Genomic DNA, 20,653 nt, shown 5'->3' on the forward strand with positions numbered 1-20,653 from the left:
AATCTCAGTAAAGTAATAGAAACTAAAAAGCAAAGCAAAACAAAATATGTAGAAATTGTAGAATTTGAAAGTAAAATAACCAAAATGAAAAACTGGTAAGATGAGCTCACCAGCACATTTGAAAATGGCAAAAGTAAATAATCACGAACATAAAGATAAGTCAGCAGAGGGTATCCAATCCAAAGGAGAGAGAGAAAAAAACTCTCTATTTAAAAGAGATAATTGGAGCCTTTTGGTGCTATGTAGTTGTGAGTGTACCACTAAAGTCCTTATTTGCCTCACCAATCCCTTTCATATTGCTCTGTGTATACAAATGTGATCCAAATGTCTTTTGTCTGTTTCCAAAGGCATGCCATGTATCAGCAGAACAAAGAAAACTTCCAGGATGAGTGTACTAAGCTTCTGGTTGGCAATATTGTCATAACCCGATACAACAACCGTACCTATCGTATTGATGATGTAGATTGGAATAAGACTCCAAAAGATAGCTTCACGATGTCTGATGGGAAGGAGATCACGTTCTTGGAATACTACAGGTAGAAGAGACTGGGCTTGGCAGGGGGTGAGCATAGTCTGCCATTCGGTACAGGATATTGAGTTCCTTAGTGGCATACAACAGGACACTTTTAAAATAATTGGCTTGGTAGTTAACTCCTTTGTGAGATTCGACCTGACTATGCCACCCCTTACAGTTTCATTCCTTTTAGTACTTTTGGAAGTTACTTCATAAATTAATCTCAGGCCTTTGAATTGTATTTCCTTTGCTGGTTTGGTTAGAAGTCTGGTTGGAGAGATTAAATGAAAGTCATTAATCATTCAACTACCATTTTGCCTTTCTAGCTGCCTAAGTCCGTTAGCCTGATGTAGTTCTAAACAAATTCTTTCCTTGACCATTAGCCTGTTTTGTCTCTATTTAATTGTAACAGTAATTTGAACCTGCTTTTTGCAAATATGCTATGATGAGTTTCCAGTGGACCCTTTACAAGGGTCTTATGCAGATTTGTACCTCAGTGCTGGTTAAGAGAATCAGACTATGTTGCTATAAGAGTAGTGATGCTGCTTCTGAAATTTTTTCCTGCCTCTATCCTACTGTAGCAAAAACTATGGGATCACAATTAAGGAAGAGGACCAGCCACTGCTGATCCACAGGCCCAGTGAGAGACAGAATAACCAAGGGATGGTGAGTGGGGGTGTTCATCAGCCACTCTTAGCCTTCTTCACTGCCCTGGGAGCCGAGGAGTAGTGAACATGATTATAGTGTGGTTGCAGAAAGCTGTTGCAGAGTTTTGTGTGTGTCTTCTCGCCAGAGGTGCCACCTCCATAGGATTTGCTTTTGAGATCTCCATAATGAAGAGCTAAATATTCACATGAGCAAGTTAGATGAAGGAATCAGGAGAATTTGCTGCTAAAGATGATTAAAACCCTGGATTCATTAGGGAAGTTTTAGACATTTTAAGAGGGCTGTGGCCAGAGCAGTGTCTTGACACCTGACTCTTCTGTCTTAAGTGTGAATGGTGAAGATTGACAGGCGAAGATAAGGTGGAGGTACCAGCTTGATAGGATGTATTGTCTTGGCTTGTCTGGAGGTTCAAGAGGGACAATTTTTTTTCTAGTTCTTCCTCTCCTTTACAGTTTCAATATTTTTCTCTTTACCTACTACAACAGCTGTGAGTATTGTGACTGAAGGTAAAAGGGTAAAGTACTTGTAGTGTTTCACTGCCCTTTGGGGTTTTATATTCCTTACTTTGCCAGTGATAGCCCTGCAGGGCCAGCACTGGGCATGGCATGGCATGTCCTGTATAGGGCAGGGGAACAGGATCCTCTTTTTCTGCCTTATTTTTCCCTCTTGGTTCTTTATTCAAAGCTTCTAAAAGGTGAAATCCTGCTGCTGCCTGAGCTTTCCTTCATGACTGGGATCCCTGAGAAGATGAAGAAGGACTTCAGGGCCATGAAGGTAAGAAATGCCTGCTTTGAGTGGGAGACTTTTTCAAGAGCAAATTGAGCTAGAACCGTGCTAGGCTTGCATCTTTACCTGGGCAAGTCTATTCTTCCAAGCTTCAATTTTCCTCTCCATAAAATATGATCCATGTTCCTTCCCACACACTAAAAAAACCATTTGGAGCTTCCTTTTGAAAGTGGTTAGAACAGTAGAGAGGAGAGTAAGGTAAAAGGAAACAAATAATTCACCCTTACTGAGCGGATAGATGACTGTAAACTGGTCATCTGATCATAAATGAGATTCTTTGAGAGCACTGCATTTTTAAAAACATTGCTATAAGCCTTCAGTTTATTTGAAGGGATGGAGGAGATAATGTAGGAAAAAGTCAGCAAGTCAGAGGATGAGGTAAAAGGATAGAAGTTTATCTTGTGGGGCCTGGGAGTGACCTGGAAGTTTTTTAGGCTAAGTTTCTGTAGGAAATAGCTAGGAGAAAAACGAGTCCAGATGCTGAGTGTGTCACCTCCACACTCTGTCACTCTGTGACTCCTAGGGCTTTCCACACTTGAGATACTCTTCTTCCTCACTTTGCCAATCAATGTCTAGCTTATCCTTGGACCATGTTTGACTGGGATGCCACATACTATTTTTAGTAACATCATAAAGAGCCTGAAGTGACACTTAAAATTCATGTAAGAGTTTCTTTCGTGTTTACTTTCTGATACTTGTCATTTTAATATGTGGGTCAAGGTCCTCCCTTACAACTCCCAGCCGCCTAATGACTTTATGATCACAGAAATATCTACATAGTTCCATACACTTCCTTACCCTGACTGCCTCCCAGGGAACAAGAGCTGTATAATTTATCAGTCCCAGAATAAATAAAGAACTCGCTTGTGTGATTCAGAAGGATGTTGTAGCTCAGTACTTGAGTGTTGACCCTTGAACCAGGAGGTCGCTGGTTCAATTCCTGGTCAGGGCACATGTCCGGGTTGTGGGCTTGATCCCCAGTAGGGGGTGTGCAGGAGGCAGCCGATCAATAACTCTCTGTCATCATTGATGTTTCTGTCTCTCTCCCTCTCCCTTCTTCTCTTTGAAATCAATGAAAATATTTTTATTTATTTATTTACTTATTTATTTATTTATTTTTTAAATATATCTTTATTGATTTCAGAGAGAGGAAGGGAGAGGGAGAGAGAGAGATAGAAACATCAATGATGAGAGAGTCATTGATTGCAGCACGCAACCCGGGCATGTGCCCCAACTGGGAATTGAACCCCGATTGCCTGGATCCTAGGTCGACTCTCAACCACTGAGCCACGCCCGGCCAGGCAATGAAAATATTTTTAAAAAGCAAACATAGCTTTGAAAAAGAGATAAGACTCAGATGCCATGAGGGAGAGAGCAACAACATTTAAGATTAAAAGTAAGAAGAAGAAAAAAAAGAAAAAAAAGATTAAAAATAAGAATTCTTTTATGATTATTAACATTCCTGAGAGAGATTATTTAAGTCCTTGAAGATATTTGAAAATTTCTACAGATTTCAATATGAAGGTTTCTTATGGAAACATTTAAGACTCATTAGGGTTTATTTAACCTCATATTGGAGAAAGTAATACAACTAATTATCTCCATTTAAATTCTATTTAGGATTTGACCCAGCAGATCAACCTGAGCCCTAAACAGCACCATAATGCTTTGGAATGTTTGATACAGAGAATTTCAAAGAATGAGACAGCCAGCAATGAACTAACACGTTGGGGACTCTGTCTGCAGAAGGATGTACATAAGGTAACCCAGAAGATGATGGGGTAGGAAACCAGCGGTTTCAGAGCTTTGTGAGACTAAGTGATAACTTCCTATCTTGTCTTTATTTTGGAATTCTTGCTTTATTATTTTACTTCTTTGTGGTCCTAGTCATAATACTTGAATTTCCTGGATTTAATTTGCCTACTAGCTCTTACAGATTCTTCTTCTGTATTTCCCAGGGATCTCAGCTGTGAATTTTCAGTCAGTTAGGTAGTAGAGGAATATTGACTTAAATTTGGCCTCATTTTCAGTTTTCCATTCCAAACTACTCTCATAAGCATAAGATGAGTCTGATTCTTAACACTCTTGCTAATAGGTGTATTGTTATTCATTGTGTTACATAGACTTTTATAATATTAAGAAAAGCATTAAAATTTTTTTGATTATAAAATATGTTCTTTTTTTAAAAAAAGCAAACAGTAGAGGTCATAGAAAGTAAAAATCCTCCATAATTACACTTCCCCAGAGATAATCACCACTGAGTGGGGACTCATTCAATTTTCTATGGTGCATCATACCTTGCTATTTTTTTTTTTTTTGCAGAAATGGGATTATAGTACATGTAGTGATTTTAAAGATTGCAAAATAGTCTGTCATACTGATATATCATCAATCTAGTTATCTTCCTATTTTGGGATATTTAGATCTAACTGATTCATTATTCTTAACTTTAATTTTTTCTTTCATTATGTTTATGCCTTTTCCTTCCAGCTTTTTCTTTGTGTAAAGTAGAATAGTAGTTTATGTTCAGCATTATTAAGAAACTTTACCTTTAATTTTCTACTTTCAATTTTTCCCTTAAAATATATTTAAAGATTATGTTCCTGTTCACCTTGAAATTATGGTTGTTTTACATGCAGTCTCTGCTTCTAAAAGACAATGTTTTCTAATCCCTTTCTTGGGAGACCACTTTGGAAGCTTCAATAATTAAAGAGCAGTGCCTATAAAAATTTTACCTGCATATGTGCAGGGTTTTATTGACATGGACTCCCAGTGCTAGCAGTTTCATTTTTCTGCCATTCTCAGCAGTTATAACGGAGGCGAGTCTATGTTGTGGAGCTGACCAGGTCCAGAGAGAACAATGTCATTGTTTTTCTAAACAGTGTTTGCAGATGGCTCATGTCATAGGTACTTTCTTTTCTGTTTAGATTGAAGGACGTGTTCTGCCAATGGAAAGAATTAACTTAAGAAATACTTCATTTATCACATCTCAGGAAGTAAACTGGATTAAGGAAATAACCAGAGACCTTTCCATCTTGACTGTAAGTGATTTTCAAGGTGTTAAAGAGAAGACTAGTATTTCTGAAATGGTGGAAATTAGGAAGGAGGAATGGTTTAGTGTCTTATTTTTGAGAGAGAGTTTCAACTAAATTCCCATCCTTAATTATCTACTAAACAGGGTCCTTCAAAGAGTAAAGTGACGAGTTGTTAGAGGTAAGCTCTTTGTTTGACCATAGACTTAGGAAAAGAAAATAAATTGCATATGGTGCCAGCCTACCACCCACTCTTCCATTCTTTTCCCCCCTCTTTTTCCTGGGGGTTCCTGGGAGATGTTTTTATTTGTGAAACAAGCAAAATTAAAACAGTTTCCTACCAAGAGAACCAAAGAACAAAATGGTATGTAATTATTTTTAAATGTTTTCAGCTAACCTGGCCTTTATAGCCATACATAAAGTACACACATCTGTTTCTAAAACTTTTCATTGAAATATGAAAAATATCTGCATTTTCAAGTGTATAGCTTGATGAATTTTCACAAGTTAAATGGACCTGTATGATCCACACCAAGGGTTAAGAAACACAACTTTACCAGCACCCCAGAAGCACCCATCCATGCTCCTAGTTACTACCTACCTCTCACCCTTACACACCCCAAGAATAGCCATTACCCTGATTTCTCACAGCATAGATTTGTTTCAACTGTTTTTGTATTCAACATCATACAGTAAACGTTCTTGTATGTCCAGCTTTATTTCTTCAGTCTTGTATTAGTAAGTTTTACCTGTATTGTTAGGTATGGTTGTAGAGCTCCGTTCTCATTGCTGTATAGTATTCCATGCCCCAGTTTACTTATCGTACACATCTCTTAGTAATAGTAAGTAGATAAGGTAGGACTTACGCTGAGAGAATAAAAAGCAAGTTATTTTCTAATAACATCTCTGGGTGTGAGTCTGGAGTGTTCAAGTTATGAGAAGTACTAAAAATAGCTTGTGGTTGTTCCTAGGTCCCCATGCATTTCTGGGCACTCTTTTACCCAAAGAGAGCAATGGACCAGGCCCAAGAACTGGTTAACATGTTAGAGAAGGTGGCTGGTCCTATTGGCATGCGCATGAGCCCTCCGGCCTGGGTTGAACTAAAGGATGATCGAATAGAAACCTATGTCAGAACCATTCAGTCCATGCTGAGAGCTGAGGTAATAAATTCATTTAATTTGAGTAGATTTGTAGGATGCCTGTTCTAAAATACATTAAATACTTGATTTTAAATAACCTTGGTTATCTGTCAGCTGTTGATGCTGTTCAGAAACCTGTGTCTTACTCATCTGCACATGAAATACTGAACTAAGAAAATAGCCTTTCCCTGGCTGGTGTGGCTCAGTTGGCTGGGCATCATCCCATGCACGAGAAGGTTGCTGGTTTGGTTGCCAGTCAGGATGCATGCCCGGGTTGAGGGCTCAATCCCTGGTAGGGGGCGTGCAGGAGGCAGCTGATCCATGTTTTGCTCTCACATCGATGTTTCTCTCTCTCTCTCCCCCTCTCCCTTCTTTTCTCTTTAAAAAAGAAAAAGAAAGAAAAAAAATAGCTTTTATGTCCTTCAGTTAATTTTGCTTCTCTCATTCTATGTTGGCACTCTCACTCTGGTGTTCTGTTCATCACGTAATTGACTCAGAATAGCTGACTTAACTTTAGTTTGTTATCTATATAGAACATGTCGTGCTCAGAAAGCAGTTTCTTGGGCTAGGTGCCATCTTGCACGATTCAGTACTGAGCTGTTCCAGCCCGGTCTGGCTCTAGATTCAAATTGCTCTAGTGATGAACTTGGCAGGTGGCCCATCAGCTTTGTGCTGATAGTCGATCAGGATCACTGGAGCTGAGCAGGTCATAGTCCTCACATCTCAGTAGTTCAGGCCTGTAGTTCTTATTTGTATGTACATGAAACTGGAAGAAGATTAAGGAGGAAACAAAAGTCGAGGAAAGTTTTTGGAAGTAATTAGTCCTTGATCATTTCTTGTGGGATCAATACTAAAGTTAGATTATCTTGGCATCATAGCTTTTTTTGATCCACCACTCTGAGTATATTCATCAATAGCAGCACACTCATGTTCTCTTTCTCTTTTTAATTTCCTCCTGACTCCCATGCCTACTATACTTGCTATGGCCTCCCCCTGGGCCTGATCATTGATAAAGTCTGCTCTGCTTTCAAAAAAAAACACCCAGTTTAGTGCATCAACGCCCTCATTTCACAACTTCTCGTGTTCTTTTCCTGAGAGTGTATTGCCAACAGCTTTCATGCAACATGGATGAGTTTCATTCATAATGTTTACCAGATTTAACTCTTATTGGTCTTGCTGTTTCTCTGTAATCTTTATGGCATTTTTTTTATTCTCTTTGTTAAGGGTCACAAACTCAGATGTCTACTGGAGCCAGATGAGTAACACAGATGAGTGAGCCAGGAGGGAACTATAATGAACTAAAAAGAGTAAACCCCATGACTAGATAAAAGCCCAGCATTGTCAAATTGATTTTTAATTTGTTTGTTTTCAGTAGAAGCCAGAAATCTAGATTTGCATATGTGTGCATCTCCCTGTGTTTAAATGTTAATAATATAACAAGTAGCAAATCATTGTAGGGATTGAAAAACCACATCTGTTTGCTAGATCTAGCCCATAGGTTCCCCGTGTGCAGCCTGTGTTCTATATGACTTTGGAAGTTCTTTGATGTGATTGCTGGAATGTTCTGTGAGAAGTCTTAATCTAACACTAATCTTGATTTAGAAAGAATACTATTGTTTCACCATTTATAGCTGTTTCTGCTATAAAGGGTTGGCAACTTTATTTCCCCTGAGTGCTACTTTTCTTTATTCAGACTTTGAAAGATCCTGTTTTTAATACTGGCCCCGAATTGTTTCTTGTGGTATTGCATTCCATGTATCCTCAGTTAAAGTTCTGTGGTATGAATGTAATAAGGTGCTTAGTTTACTAAAGAGAGTGGTAAAAACATAACAGAGAATTGAAAGCAACAAATAAGAAGTAAACCTTGCATATATTTGTCTGGTCCTTATCCAGGCATCTTGTCTCCTAGTAAATAAATGAGGTAGTCAGCTCTTGATAATTTTTGGTAACATATTATGTATCTATGCAAAGAAGCACTGGGCCCAACATTTGGGATCAAGGACCCTTTTCTGTGTTAGAATGCCCACCATCTTTGTTTCAGTCCCCTTTCTACCTTAAAGGTGTCTCAAACTGCCTCTAACTGGAGCCTTGTTAGAATTCCCAAGCTGGACTTACATATACTTTTATCTCCTCAAGGGGAAGATACAGATGGTTGTGTGCATCATCATGGGCACACGTGACGATCTCTATGGTGCCATTAAAAAGCTGTGTTGTGTGCAGGCTCCAGTGCCTTCGCAGGTGAGTGGGAGCTGGGCTGGAGGCACAGAGGGAAAAGCCTCCTTGAGGCTTGGAAAAGAGGGATCCACACGTGTGTGCAAAAAGTCAAAAGTAGCGATTAGAAGGTAACATGTGAACACCTTCCTACAAAGCCTTCCCCTTATCAGAATAACCTGGAGAATAGCAGATGCTCTTCATAAATGCAGCCTTCATGTTCCAAAATGAGTACTTTTGTTTGTTCAGAGGGTGAGTCTCCAGGTGGTTTCATATAACTGGGTTCTGAGAGTGTAGGCTTCACTCGGAGAGAGGAAAGCGACCCTGGCTGGTGTGGCTCAATGGGTTGGAGCATCCTTCCGTGCACCAAAAGGTTGTCAGTTCAATTTCCGGTCTGGGCACATACCTAGGTTGTGGGTTCCATCCCCAGTGGGGGCCAGTACGGGAGGCAACCCATTGATGTGTCTCTCTCCCCCCCTTCCCCTCTCTAAAATCAGTAAAACATGTCCTTGAGTGAGGATTTTAAAAAAGGGAAAAGCTGTTTTCCTATAGAAATTGAAAAAAATTTTTACTCTGCATGAGATCTTTTAAAAGTGTGTGTTGTTTTTTTATTTTGGTTTGTATGTGCACATGTGTCTGCCTAGAAACCCTAGAATTATTAATGCAAAGTGCATTAACTACTAGCTGGAGTTTCTTAAACAAAGGTAGGATATACTCTGAGTTGCTTACATTGCCTGAGGGGTCACTGGTGCTCTCTTTCCTCATACCTTGTTTGAACCCTTCCTTATAGGTCATCAATGTCCGAACCATTGGTCAACCCACCAAGCTTCGGAGTGTGGCCCAGAAAATTTTACTTCAAATTAACTGTAAATTGGGTGGTGAGCTCTGGGGAGTGGATATTCCTCTGGTGAGTAATGCTCCAACGCTGAGTTATGTCTTCATTCAATTCATCTCTCCAGAGAGTCCTGTCTAGCTGTTTTCCTCATAGAGCTAGCCCTACTTTCAGTGCTTAGTAATCTAGATGGCTCATTGCCTGTTTTTGTATAGCCTATGAACTAAGAAAGGTTTTTGCATTTTTTAATGGTGAAAAAAAAGTGAGGGTAACATTTTCTGACACGTGAAAATTATGTGAAGTTCAGTTTCCAGTGTCCTTAAATATAGTTTTATTGGAACGTACTATCCATGTCTTCTTTCGTGCTGTGATGGCAGAACGGAATAGTTCTACACAGACCATGTGGCTCACAAAGCCATTTATGTACTTGTTAGTCCTTTACAGAAAAAGCTTGCTGACCCCTGATCTAGATCTTGACTTCGTATAGTCGAGTTGGTTCCAATCTTTCTCTTCCTTTACCAGAACTTATTTTCATATGTTGCTTTGGGGTTCAGATAATAATTAAAGATGGGATGATGGATTGATTTGGGTTTTTTTAATTTGTTTTTTGTTTTCTAACAGAAACAGTTAATGGTAATCGGGATGGATGTTTACCATGACCCCGGCAAAGGCATGCGCTCCGTGGTTGGCTTCGTGGCAAGCATCAACCTGTAAGCACTCCTTATCCTGCCGTTTTGTTTGGCTACATTTTGATACCTAATCTTATTATAAATACAGAAAATACTTTTTGAGTATTTCATATTATAGTAAAAGTGTACTTACTTTTACTTAACACATAAAAGTATACTCAAGGCCTTCCTCCTCTGTCTTCCTGTGGTATTAGTTTACACAGTGTATTTACCACACTTGCAGAGGTGTAAGTTTGTTTCCTGGCTATAGTGCTGTTTCCTTCAGAATGGGAACTGTCTCTTATCAGTGATTTATTTTTTCACCCCAGAAATGAAGGGGTTTTTTTGTTTATTTTTTCTGATTGTAAAAATAAGGTATGCTCATGCAAATATCTGCAGAAATTGTAAAAATAAGGCATGCTCATGCAGATATCTGCAGAAATTTAGAAAGTGAGTTTTTCATGGTTCATCTATTAACCACTCCCTAAGGTGTAATGCATATATACTTTCAGATTCTCTTGTGTGCATATACTAACACACACAGGTGCTGTATATATGTATATACAAATGGCATAGTACAACTGTTCCTCAGCTTCATTTTTGTACTTAAATTATATTTTGGACAGTTTCCCACCAATAGAAATAAATCTCAACCAGTTCTCTAACTGTTGTATGGAGTGATTGTATGCCACAACACTATTTATTTAACTAGTCCTCTGTTGGTGGGTCTCTCATTATCCAGTTTTTTCAACTGGAAGCAGTTTTGTAGCAAATATCCACAGTTATGCCTATATTTTTATATTCTGTATGTGGTGTGTGTGTGTGTGTGTGTGTATCTTTTCCCTACATCACTTTGTGTTTTCACATGTAACATAAATGCATTTACTACTTGTTGTTGGGTTGGTGCCTAGAGAAGCCTGTGTGTGCTGACATTCAGACCGTGGGCCTTCCTCTGTGAGTGCATCCATCCTTCTCTTCTCTCTCTCTACTGCCTCCATCCCAGCACCCTCACAAAATGGTATTCTCGAGTAGTATTCCAGATGCCTCATCAAGAGATTGTGGATAGCCTGAAGCTGTGCCTCGTGGGCTCCTTAAAAAAGTTTTATGAGGTGAGGAGAATGTAAATTCTAAAGTTTTGGGGTTTTGAAGGACTGCGTACCTGAACACTTTAAGAGGAAGTCTGATTTAGTGGAAGGGATCCCACATTGAAGGTGGGTCTCTTAAACAGACCGACGAGTTAGTCATTGCTGAGCAGGCAGCTCAACAGGACTACGTTCAGGCTGCTGTTTCTACAGAGCAGCTTAAAGAGCAAAATGCTTTGCTCTGGTTTGGTAGGTAATGATTATTTCCCAGGTTGTCAGCCTAATGCCTGTAGAAATAGTCTTCATGCCCTTATCAGGGAAACTGGGGGTAAATTTCAGCAATTAAAGCAGTTTGAATTTACTCAGCTTTATGGCTGTCATTAGGCACTGCCGGCTCTTTTCATTTTGGTTCAAGATAAATGCCTCCCTGTAAATCACCTCTAGAACTCAAAGGGATGCTAACCATGGAGAATTGCTATCATTAAGCTGATACAGGGTCTGGAAAAATGAACAAGCAAAATACTGGGTTTTTCCTTGGCCAATACATCAAAGGAAGCACTGATAAAGTAACTTTAATTTCTTAGGATCAGAGTTGCATGGAGAGTAACCAGCAAGAAATTTAATAGTTTCATGTGATTAAAGTCAATCTCTAGAACTCTATCTTGTTTCTTTTTAGAGTAACATTTCCTATGGTGTCCTTCAAATAGTTTGATACTGTTTCAGGATTGATTGAAGATTATGTAGAAAGTAAGTTGAATTTTTGTCTCTAAGGAGATCCATGATATGTTACTTTGCCACCAAGTTCTACCACACCTACCTTTTTCTTGTTGTGATTGCTTTTCTTCAAAGTTCTGTCTGCCTTTTAGGCCCATGCTTGAAAGTTACTTCTGTGAAGCCCCCCCCCCCCCCCCCCCCCCCCCGCCATTGCTCCAGTTCTTAGCTAGACTTACATCTTTATATTCCTCTCCCAAGGCCCTTAGTTTATATTCTGTGTAGTGATTAGCACATCCTGCTCTATATTAATTACTTGAATGCTATATATCTTTCCCTCTGAGTTGTAAATTACTTGAGGACTGTTTTGTTACTGATGGCTCTATAACAAATTACTGTAAAACCTGTGACATGCGGTGAGCATTTATGGTGTTCATGGTCAGGAAGTTGGACAGGGCACAGTGGGCTACAGTCCTTCTCCATGTGGTCCTCCTCATGTGGTCTTTCCACATCTGCTAATTTGGGCTTTCTCACAGCCTAATGTCTGAGTTCAAGGCATGAGTATTCCAAGAGACTGAGAGAACAGGTGCAAGTCATGTCGCCTTTTTTTTTTCTTTTTTTTTTAAATATATCTTTATTGATTTCAGAGAGAGGAAAGGAGAGGGGGAGAGAGAGACAGAAACATCAATGATGAAAGAGCCATTGATCGACCGCCTTCTGCACGCCCCCAACTGGGGATCGAGCCTTCAATCAAACCCCAATCTCCTGGATCCTAGGTCGACACTCAACCGCTCAGCCACGCCCAGCTGGGCCATGTCACCTTTTATACCTTAGCTTGGAAAGTCATGCAGTATCAGTTCCACTGCATTCTATTTGTTGAGTAGTATCATTATGAATGTCTAACATTTGGAGGAGCCAGCAAACTTCAGTTTTGCCAGAGAGGGTGAAAGCACCATTAGGCGCTTAGGAAACTCTAACATAAATATTTAAAAATATAAAGTTTCCTGCTTAGAGATTGTTACAGGTTGAATTGTGCCCCCACCCCCAAAAGATGTTTAAGTCCTACCAGTGACTGTAACCTTACTTGGAAATAGGGTCTTTTCAGATTATCCAGTTAAGGTGAGGTCATTAGAGGGGGCCCTAATCCAATATGACTGTGTCCTTATGAAAAGAGGAGATTTGGACACAGGGACAAACACAGGTAGAGGAAAGACAATGTGAAGACATAGGGAGATCACAATCTACAAGCCAAGGAACACCTGAGGCAACCAGGATCTAGGAGGAAGTCATGGAAGACTCTCACAGGCCTCAGAAATAGCCACTGCTGCCAGTGCCTTGATTTTGGACTTCTAGCCTCCAGCCCTGGGTGATAATACATTTCTGTTGTTTAAGCCACCCAGTTGGTGGTACTTCATTACAGCAGCTCTAGCAAATGAATACATGTCCAGCTTCTGGCACATGCAGTTGCAGCCCTGATCCAAGAACCACTCCATCAGGTAGGAAAGAGTGTTACATTCATGTGGGGGAAAACAAAGTATTGTGGGGGTTTTTTTAGTTTTTTATGTCGGGAGGAAAGGCCACCCAGGTGCAAGGTTGGTAGCCAGTTTTCCCTGTTGCTAGGCACCCAGGGCTTTCCGCCCTGGTGACCTGTATCTGGCTGTAAATTGCTCGACCAGTTTGTTCAGCTATCTGTCTCAGTTTCCCCATCCCACTTGCCAAAGAATTTCCCTAGCTTTTTACTATCCTGCCTGGTATTTATCTCTGATCATTATTCTTGAACTTCTTAACCTTTAGAATGCAGTTGCTGATTCTTGTCTTGAAGAGAAACTATTGAATATTTTCCATTTGCTCTTCCAGCTTTCCTCCCAACCTCTTTCCACCCTGCTCTGTGCCCTGGAAGGTTGGCCCATGTTGATTGCATCATTGACTTCCTTGCCCTCTGGCTTCTGGTTGGTTTGGCTAGGGAGAGGCAGTTTCAAGAGACTAGAAAAGTTTTGTTATACCTGCATTGTCCCCACCCCAGCCCCTTCTCTAGGTCCTTTAGAGAAGGGGAGGAATCTGTCTTAACGGGACATTTCCTTGACCCCACCCATGTTGAATGTGAGTACAGATTCACGGAAGCGTGTAAGCCAACTCTCACACCTTTATTCCCTCCCATTTGAGACAAGAAATGAAATGTTTCAGTTGCCTATTCTAATTCTCTGTCATACTGTTATGCTGAGAATGAAAGTGTCTTCTTTGGATGTGACTTGGCAGGCCAGTTTGGTGCAGTATCTTCTGTTTTAGTTCTTTTTTAGTATTTTGAGCATTGGCATCTACAAACAGTTATGCAAAGCCCAGTCCAGAATAGGTGTCTGTTTTTCTCAGGAACTATTTGTATAGCATCTTGGAGTGACCAAGGTTAGTCCAACTTGCCAGCTCTGTGCAGGGCTTTCCACTCAGGGATTCTGCCCAAGAGCCATCTGCATTCTCCGTCTCTCCTCTTGGCAGACAGAACAGTTCTTGGTGGTATTTTGCACTTCAGAGGGTGCAAGAGAAATTTGTCTAGATTCAGCCCTTTTTTGCATTGCTACAGCCCCCAGTGTCCACTCATTTCATGGACCCAGGTGCCCCAAGCAAGCACATCAGGATGTTTACTTGCTGGTTTCAACCACTTTCTGATCCTGGAAGAGGGTAATTATTCCCCATTCACTGTTCCCCCTCCTTCCTAGTAACACCTGCTCTGTTTTCTGTCTATGAGTTTGCCCATTTTGGATATATTATATAGAGATATCATAAAATATGTGACCTTTTATTTTTGGCTTCTTTCATTGAGCATGTGTGTTTTTTGTTTTTATTTTTTTTATATCTTTGATTTTAGAGAGAGGAAGGGAGAGGGAGAGAGGGAGAGAGAAACATCAGTGATGGCCCGGCCGGGCGTGGCTCAGTGGTTGAGCATTGACCTGGGATCCAGGTGATTGGGGTTCGATTCCTGGTCAGAGCACCTGCCCAGGTTGCGGGCTTGATCAGTAACTCTCTCATCATTGATGTTTCTGTCTGTCTCCCTCTCCTTTCCTCTCTCTGAAATCAATAAAGATGTATTTAAAAAAAAGAAAAGAAACATCAGTGATGAAAGTCATTGATTGGCTGCCTCCTGCACACCCCCTAGTGGGGATGGAGCCTGAAACCTGGGCGTGTGCCCTGATCAGGAATTGAACTGCCATCTCTTGGATCATAGGTTGATGCTCAACCACTGAGCCACGTTGGCTGGCGAGCATGTTTTTTTAAAAATGTTTTTATTGATTTAGGGAGAGGGAGAAAGAGAGAAATATCAGTGATGAGAAAGAATCATCTGCCAGCTGCACCTGCACGCCCCCTTCTGAGGATCGAACCCAAAACCCAGGCATGTGCCCTGACCAGAATCAAACCGTGACCTCCCGGTTCAACCACTGAGCAACACCAGCCGGGCGAGCATGTTTTTAAGGTTCATCCAAGTTGTAGCATATATCAGTACTTTATTACTTTTTATGGATGACTCGTATTACACTGCATGTTTGTTCCACAGTATGTTTATCCATTCATCACTAGTGGACGTTTGAACTCTTCCTACCTTTTGACTACTGTGAATAGTGCTGCTGTGAAGATGCCTATATATGTATTTGTTAGAGTACCTATATTCAGTTCTTTTGGGTATATACCTAGAAGTAAAATTGATGGTTCATATGATAATTCTTTTTTTAACTTTATTTTTATTGTTGACACTATTACTGATGTCCCCATTTTCCCCTCCTTTGCCCACCTCCACCTAGACCCTGATATGGTAATTCTGTGTTTAACTTTTTCAGGAACTGCCAAATTTTTCCACACTGGCTGTACTACCTTACATTCCTAACAGCAATTACAAGGGTTCCAATTTCTCCATGTGCTCATTAACAGTTTTTATTTTCCATTTTTTAATTATAGCCAAAAATTATTCTTCCAACTGATTCAAGCCAGCATTTAATTTGACTTGGATCCATGGACAATTTACCATGATTGTTTGATAATTACTTAGTTATAGTAAAAATGTTTCACATTATACCTGTCGTAGGATGGTATTTAGCAAAGGACCCTTTTCACTTGTTACCGACTTTGGATGTTGCTGGTACATAAAAATGTGAGAATGGTGGGTCTGTGGGATGTGTGGTCTGTGTTAGAATTTCTCTAACAGCTCACCTTGTTCTTGGTCTAGACAGTAATTAGTGTTAAATCCAAGTAGTAGGAGATTGACTCAACCCCCAATTTTCCTACCTTCCTTCTAACTTTATTCACACTGTTTGAGTATGAGTCATATGCACGTGTTTAATAATGTGCTTATTTCGCTTTCGTATTTTGTAATGCCTTTGCTGTACAGACCTGTTTACTACCCTGAGGAAGTATAAAAATGACGAAAAGTTTTTCCCCCTGCTTTTCTGACACTCCTGCTACATCTCCCAGCTGTGCACTGAGTAAGCCTCTCACTGCCTGGTCATTAGTCTCAGGGCTCCACTCTCATCTCAGTAGGTATCATTCCAGGTGAACCACTGTCTCCCAGAGAAGATTGTGGTGTACCGTGATGGAGTGTCTGACGGCCAGCTAAAGACAGTTGCCAACTATGAGATTCCTCAGCTGCAGAAGTGTTTTGAAGCTTTTGAGAATTATCAGCCCAAGATGGTGGTATTTGTAGTTCAGAAGAAAATAAGCACCAATCTGTACCTGGCTGCTACTGAACACTTCTCAACTCCTTCCCCTGGGACTGTGGTAGATCATACAATTACAAGCTGTGAGTGGTAAGTGGACAAAACGTGACATTTCAGTAAGAATAGGTTGCAGAAGTTATCCATTCCCTGGGTATTGGAATGGGTAGGTTGTGTGGAGAGATGTGGAATGGAATCCTCAGAGATTTTTATGTTAAAAAAATAAGGCTTTAATGGGGATATGAAGCATAACATAGGAAATACAATCAATAATATTGTAATAACTACATATGGTGCCAGGTGGGTACTGGAAGTACCAGGAGGAACACTTTATAAAGTATATAATTGTCTAACCATTATGTTGTATGTCTGAAACATAGAAAGTAATACTGAATGTAAACTGTAATTGAAAACAAAATGTGCTAAATACATACATGTTTCCATCTTTAAAAAAAATAAAGCTTTCAAAAAAACTGTTAGGAAAAAACAAACCAACAACAAAGTTTTTACCTCTTAGGTATAAACTGTTGAACATATATTTTCTTAAGATCATGCATGCTTAACGCTCTGCACACAGAACATTAGTTTCTACCACAATTCTTGAATAGCCTGTTGAGTCAGGAGACCTGAGTTCTAGTTATGGTCTGGTTCCTGTGTGTCCTTGTGCCTGTTACTTGAACTGCAGTGATCTCCAAGGTCTTTCCCATCTGTTTGGTCAGACCCAGCCGCACCATTGCTTTGCTCTTTTCTTTACAGGGTGGACTTCTACCTCCTGGCCCATCATGTACGGCAGGGCTGTGGCATTCCTACCCATTACGTGTGTGTCCTCAACACTGCAAACCTGAGCCCTGATCATATGCAGAGGTGAGCTGACCAGCAACTCTTTCTTACTCTGACCAGCTAACTAAGGTAGAGTCACTGCCCACCCCCAGTAATAGTTTCTCCTTGAGTTTGTTTCTTCATGTCTTTCATGATAATGGTGTCTTTTTGAGGAGTGACTGGTAATCCTATTGTACATTAAATTTACTTGAAGAGCTTAAAAAAATACTGATGCCCAGGCTTCACCCCTAAGCATTCTGAGGCATTTATATTTTTTTAAAACTGCTCATGATTATGAGATACAGCCTAATTTGATATACAAAGCTCTTAAGCTCAGATTATATAAATACTTTGCTGGGGTATTTACCCTTCTGTAGCCTGCTCTTGAGGCAAAAAAAAAATTCTTGTTTTAATATAAAAACAGGGGCACCTAAAGTGAGGGAATTCACCCATGTCCTCTTGACTTAGAAATGGTGGAAACAGAAACAATTCCACTTAAAGATTCCCAGCGATGGTGGATAGCTCAGTTGGTTAGGGCATCGTCCTGATATGCCAATGTTACAGGTTCGATCCCTGGTTAGGGTACATAACAAGAATCAACCAATGAATGCATAAATAAGTGGAACAACAAATTGATGTTTCTCTTCCCTTTCTCTCTCTCTAAAATTAAAAAAAAAAAAAAAAATCAGTTAAAAAAATGATTTCCAAAAGTTAAGTCATGTAAAAAACAAATTTTTCTTTTTTTAAATATATCTTTATTGATTTCAGAGAGGAAAGGGGGGAGAGAGAGAGAGATAGAGGGGAACATCAATGAAGAGAGAGTCATTGATCAGATGCCTCCTGCACACCCCCGACTGGGGATCAGGCCTGCAACCCAGGCATGTGCCCTGACCGGGAATCGAACCCTAATCACCTGGATCCTAGGTCGACGCTCCACCGCTGAGCCACGCCCGGCCAGGAAAAATTTTTTTTAAAAAAAGGTGCATCATGTATTCCTTAATTCCCCAGTTTGCTGGAAAGTATGCACCCATAAGTACATAATCATGCCCCAGAATGAAGATGGAAAGTATTAAGGATAATATTTTCTTCTTGGGCTGCAGGTTGACTTTCAAACTGTGCCACATGTACTGGAATTGGCCTGGTACCATCAGAGTTCCAGCTCCTTGCAAGTATGCCCACAAGCTAGCTTTCCTATCAGGACAAATCTTGCATCATGAACCAGCCATCCAGCTGTGTGAGAACCTGTTCTTCCTGTGACTGGACAACCAGGATATGGGCTGATTAGAGGAATTAGATTCTGCACGTGACTCATGCAGGATCAAGAGACTGAAGGGATTTTTGTGTAGATGTTTTCCCTTTTGTCAACCCAGTAGAATAAGATACTTTCTTTCCCGTTTTTTCTATTTTAAACCTGGTATCACCAAGAAGCAAGTTCCATTCTAAGTATCAGCTGGAAATTGTCACGTTGCCTTTGTAGAGAAAATGGGTGTGATACTGCTACTGCATGGATGGAGTGGGTGAATATGGGGGAACCTTTAAGAGCCTGCAAAAGCCAACAGAAGCTATAGAAACACACAGAAGCAGCAATTACACCTAGAAGCTCTGCTTACTAAGCATTTCCCATTTCTGACACCAGAAGTAATAATGAATGATGTCACCACAAGTTTTTTAAAGTGAAGAGTTACTTTATTTCGGTGACTGGGAAAGGTAATAAAAAGGCCTGTGAGGCAGAGTTTTTCAAGATATTACTATTGCTGGCAAGTGTGGAAAACGTAGTAAGAGCAGCTGGTGGTATATAGTCAGGCCCTTGCTGACCGAATCTTCTCTGGGGACTGAGTTTATGACACCTATAACTTAAGCTGGCTTTGAAAGGGGTGTTTTGCTCTCCTGTGGCCTCCTGAGAGAGGCCAGATCATTTTTTTCTATATATTTTAGTTACTTTACAGTAGACTATGTTGATTTCTTCCTACTTCCCTCACCCCCACCCCCTTGCTCTTTGTTACTGATTTTTAGTAAGTTTCGTTTTTTGAATTAAGAATCAGAACAGGTAAAATTCGATAGCAAGGAAGATTTATGATGGGGTGAGAGTTTTTCTTGAACCTTGCTCAGTAACCTTTTCCTGGCTGTTGACTCATTTTGTTAGGAATTTTTCTGAATCCAGGTTAAGGTTTCCAGAAGTTGGCTTTGGAAAACACGACACTTCTGCCAAAGTCCACACATTTCAGTTTAGAAAGTTGTCACCGTGCCTGTGGGTTTCAGTGTTTTTTTGTATTTATTTTCCCAGTTTTAAAATCATCTTCCAGTCCCTTCAGGGTTACTTCAGTATTGTCTTGCTTTAACTGGGTTTTAAAAGCCAGTTTTATTTAACCTTTTCAAATTTGTATTTATTTTTTGGTGTGATGACAGGAGGGGATTAAGCAGAAATTCCTATTTTATATGACAGTGTGTAAGAAGAGAAACATTAGCTTGAAACTCCTCCTCAGAAGAAAGTCAAGCAAAGTATCAGTTTGTGGCAGAGCCCAGCAGGGGTTGAGGAGCTCTGGTGTTGATGGGCCTCAAGTGCACTCCAGTTTCATTTGGAGTGAGGCTCTTAAGGTCAGGTGAAAACCTGGAATTCTGAAACCTCTGAATCAGACACATTGGAGCACTGGTGTCTGTCAGGTTTCTGATTCTCTCTTTAAAAGCATTTTGAGTTTTTCTCTGGAAGTTGGATTCTTAATACTCATTTTCTCTTATATAATAATAAAAAAACCCCACAAATACTTGAATATAATACAAAATTTCTTCACTTTCTATTCCTGGTTTTCTTGCTGTTTTTTCAGTCAATATGAAATGATTGGGTCACCAAGTGGGAAATGAAAACAAATTTGTATAAATGTGTAGTTGTGTTTAAAATAATGTTGTCAGTACAGTGATATTGTTTTTTCCTTCAGAGAGAGACACTTGTTAGGATTATTAATTTTTTCCTCAGTGTGCAAGGTGCAACTCTTGTATTAGTAGCCAGGTAATTTCACTGTGACCTGGGTAGTAAGATATTCTTGGAAGAGACACTAACAGTCTTACTTCTGGGACAAATGAGGCGCGCGCGCGCGCGTGTGTGTGTGTGGTGTGTTGTGTCTTGGTTTTGAATCTCTTTCCCGTCAGACAATTTCTGTGTGAGAGCCAGCTCCCCTCCCCTTTTTCTAATGCTTGCCTTTTTGTGCATGTTCTTTGCATTGTGTCTGTAGCCCTTAAAAACACCTTACCAAAGCACCTTGGTTGCTTGCTGCATCACTACATCCCTTTCTAGTTATTTAGAGACTCCATTCTTAAATGATGCAGTGGTTTTTGAACTCATTCTAGAAAGAACCTAATTTCTATACAGTGCTACAGGCCCTTTTTACTTGGGCAGCATTTTGTTGAACAGTGTAAAAAAGGAAGACATTTTCTTTTCCTTTTTCTGTATTAATTTAAGAGAGAGAAAGAAACACTGAATTGTTATTCCACTCATTTATGCATT

At 40.1% G+C, this 20,653-nt stretch overlaps 1 protein-coding gene across 1 annotated transcript in view; it reads left to right on the top strand.

Annotated features, from left to right (window-relative positions):
• PIWIL2 (piwi like RNA-mediated gene silencing 2) overlaps positions 1 to 19,947 on the top strand; it is a 35,336-nt gene extending 15,389 nt beyond the window's left edge. The window contains exons 10-22 of the mRNA XM_016211740.2: positions 348 to 536; positions 1,096 to 1,180; positions 1,865 to 1,954; positions 3,587 to 3,727; positions 4,894 to 5,007; positions 5,970 to 6,158; positions 8,274 to 8,375; positions 9,139 to 9,255; positions 9,802 to 9,890; positions 10,852 to 10,957; positions 16,175 to 16,428; positions 17,092 to 17,199; positions 18,255 to 19,947. Of these exons, the coding sequence (XP_016067226.2) occupies positions 348 to 536; positions 1,096 to 1,180; positions 1,865 to 1,954; positions 3,587 to 3,727; positions 4,894 to 5,007; positions 5,970 to 6,158; positions 8,274 to 8,375; positions 9,139 to 9,255; positions 9,802 to 9,890; positions 10,852 to 10,957; positions 16,175 to 16,428; positions 17,092 to 17,199; positions 18,255 to 18,411 (1,741 nt within the window). The 3' untranslated portion in view covers positions 18,412 to 19,947. The remainder of the gene's footprint in view (positions 1 to 347; positions 537 to 1,095; positions 1,181 to 1,864; positions 1,955 to 3,586; positions 3,728 to 4,893; positions 5,008 to 5,969; positions 6,159 to 8,273; positions 8,376 to 9,138; positions 9,256 to 9,801; positions 9,891 to 10,851; positions 10,958 to 16,174; positions 16,429 to 17,091; positions 17,200 to 18,254) is intronic.
• The last annotated feature ends 706 nt before the right edge of the window (positions 19,948 to 20,653 follow it).

This window comes from Miniopterus natalensis, chromosome 4, assembly GCF_054644295.1.
Source record: "Miniopterus natalensis isolate mMinNat1 chromosome 4, mMinNat1.hap1, whole genome shotgun sequence".
NCBI lineage: Eukaryota > Metazoa > Chordata > Mammalia > Chiroptera > Miniopteridae > Miniopterus > Miniopterus natalensis.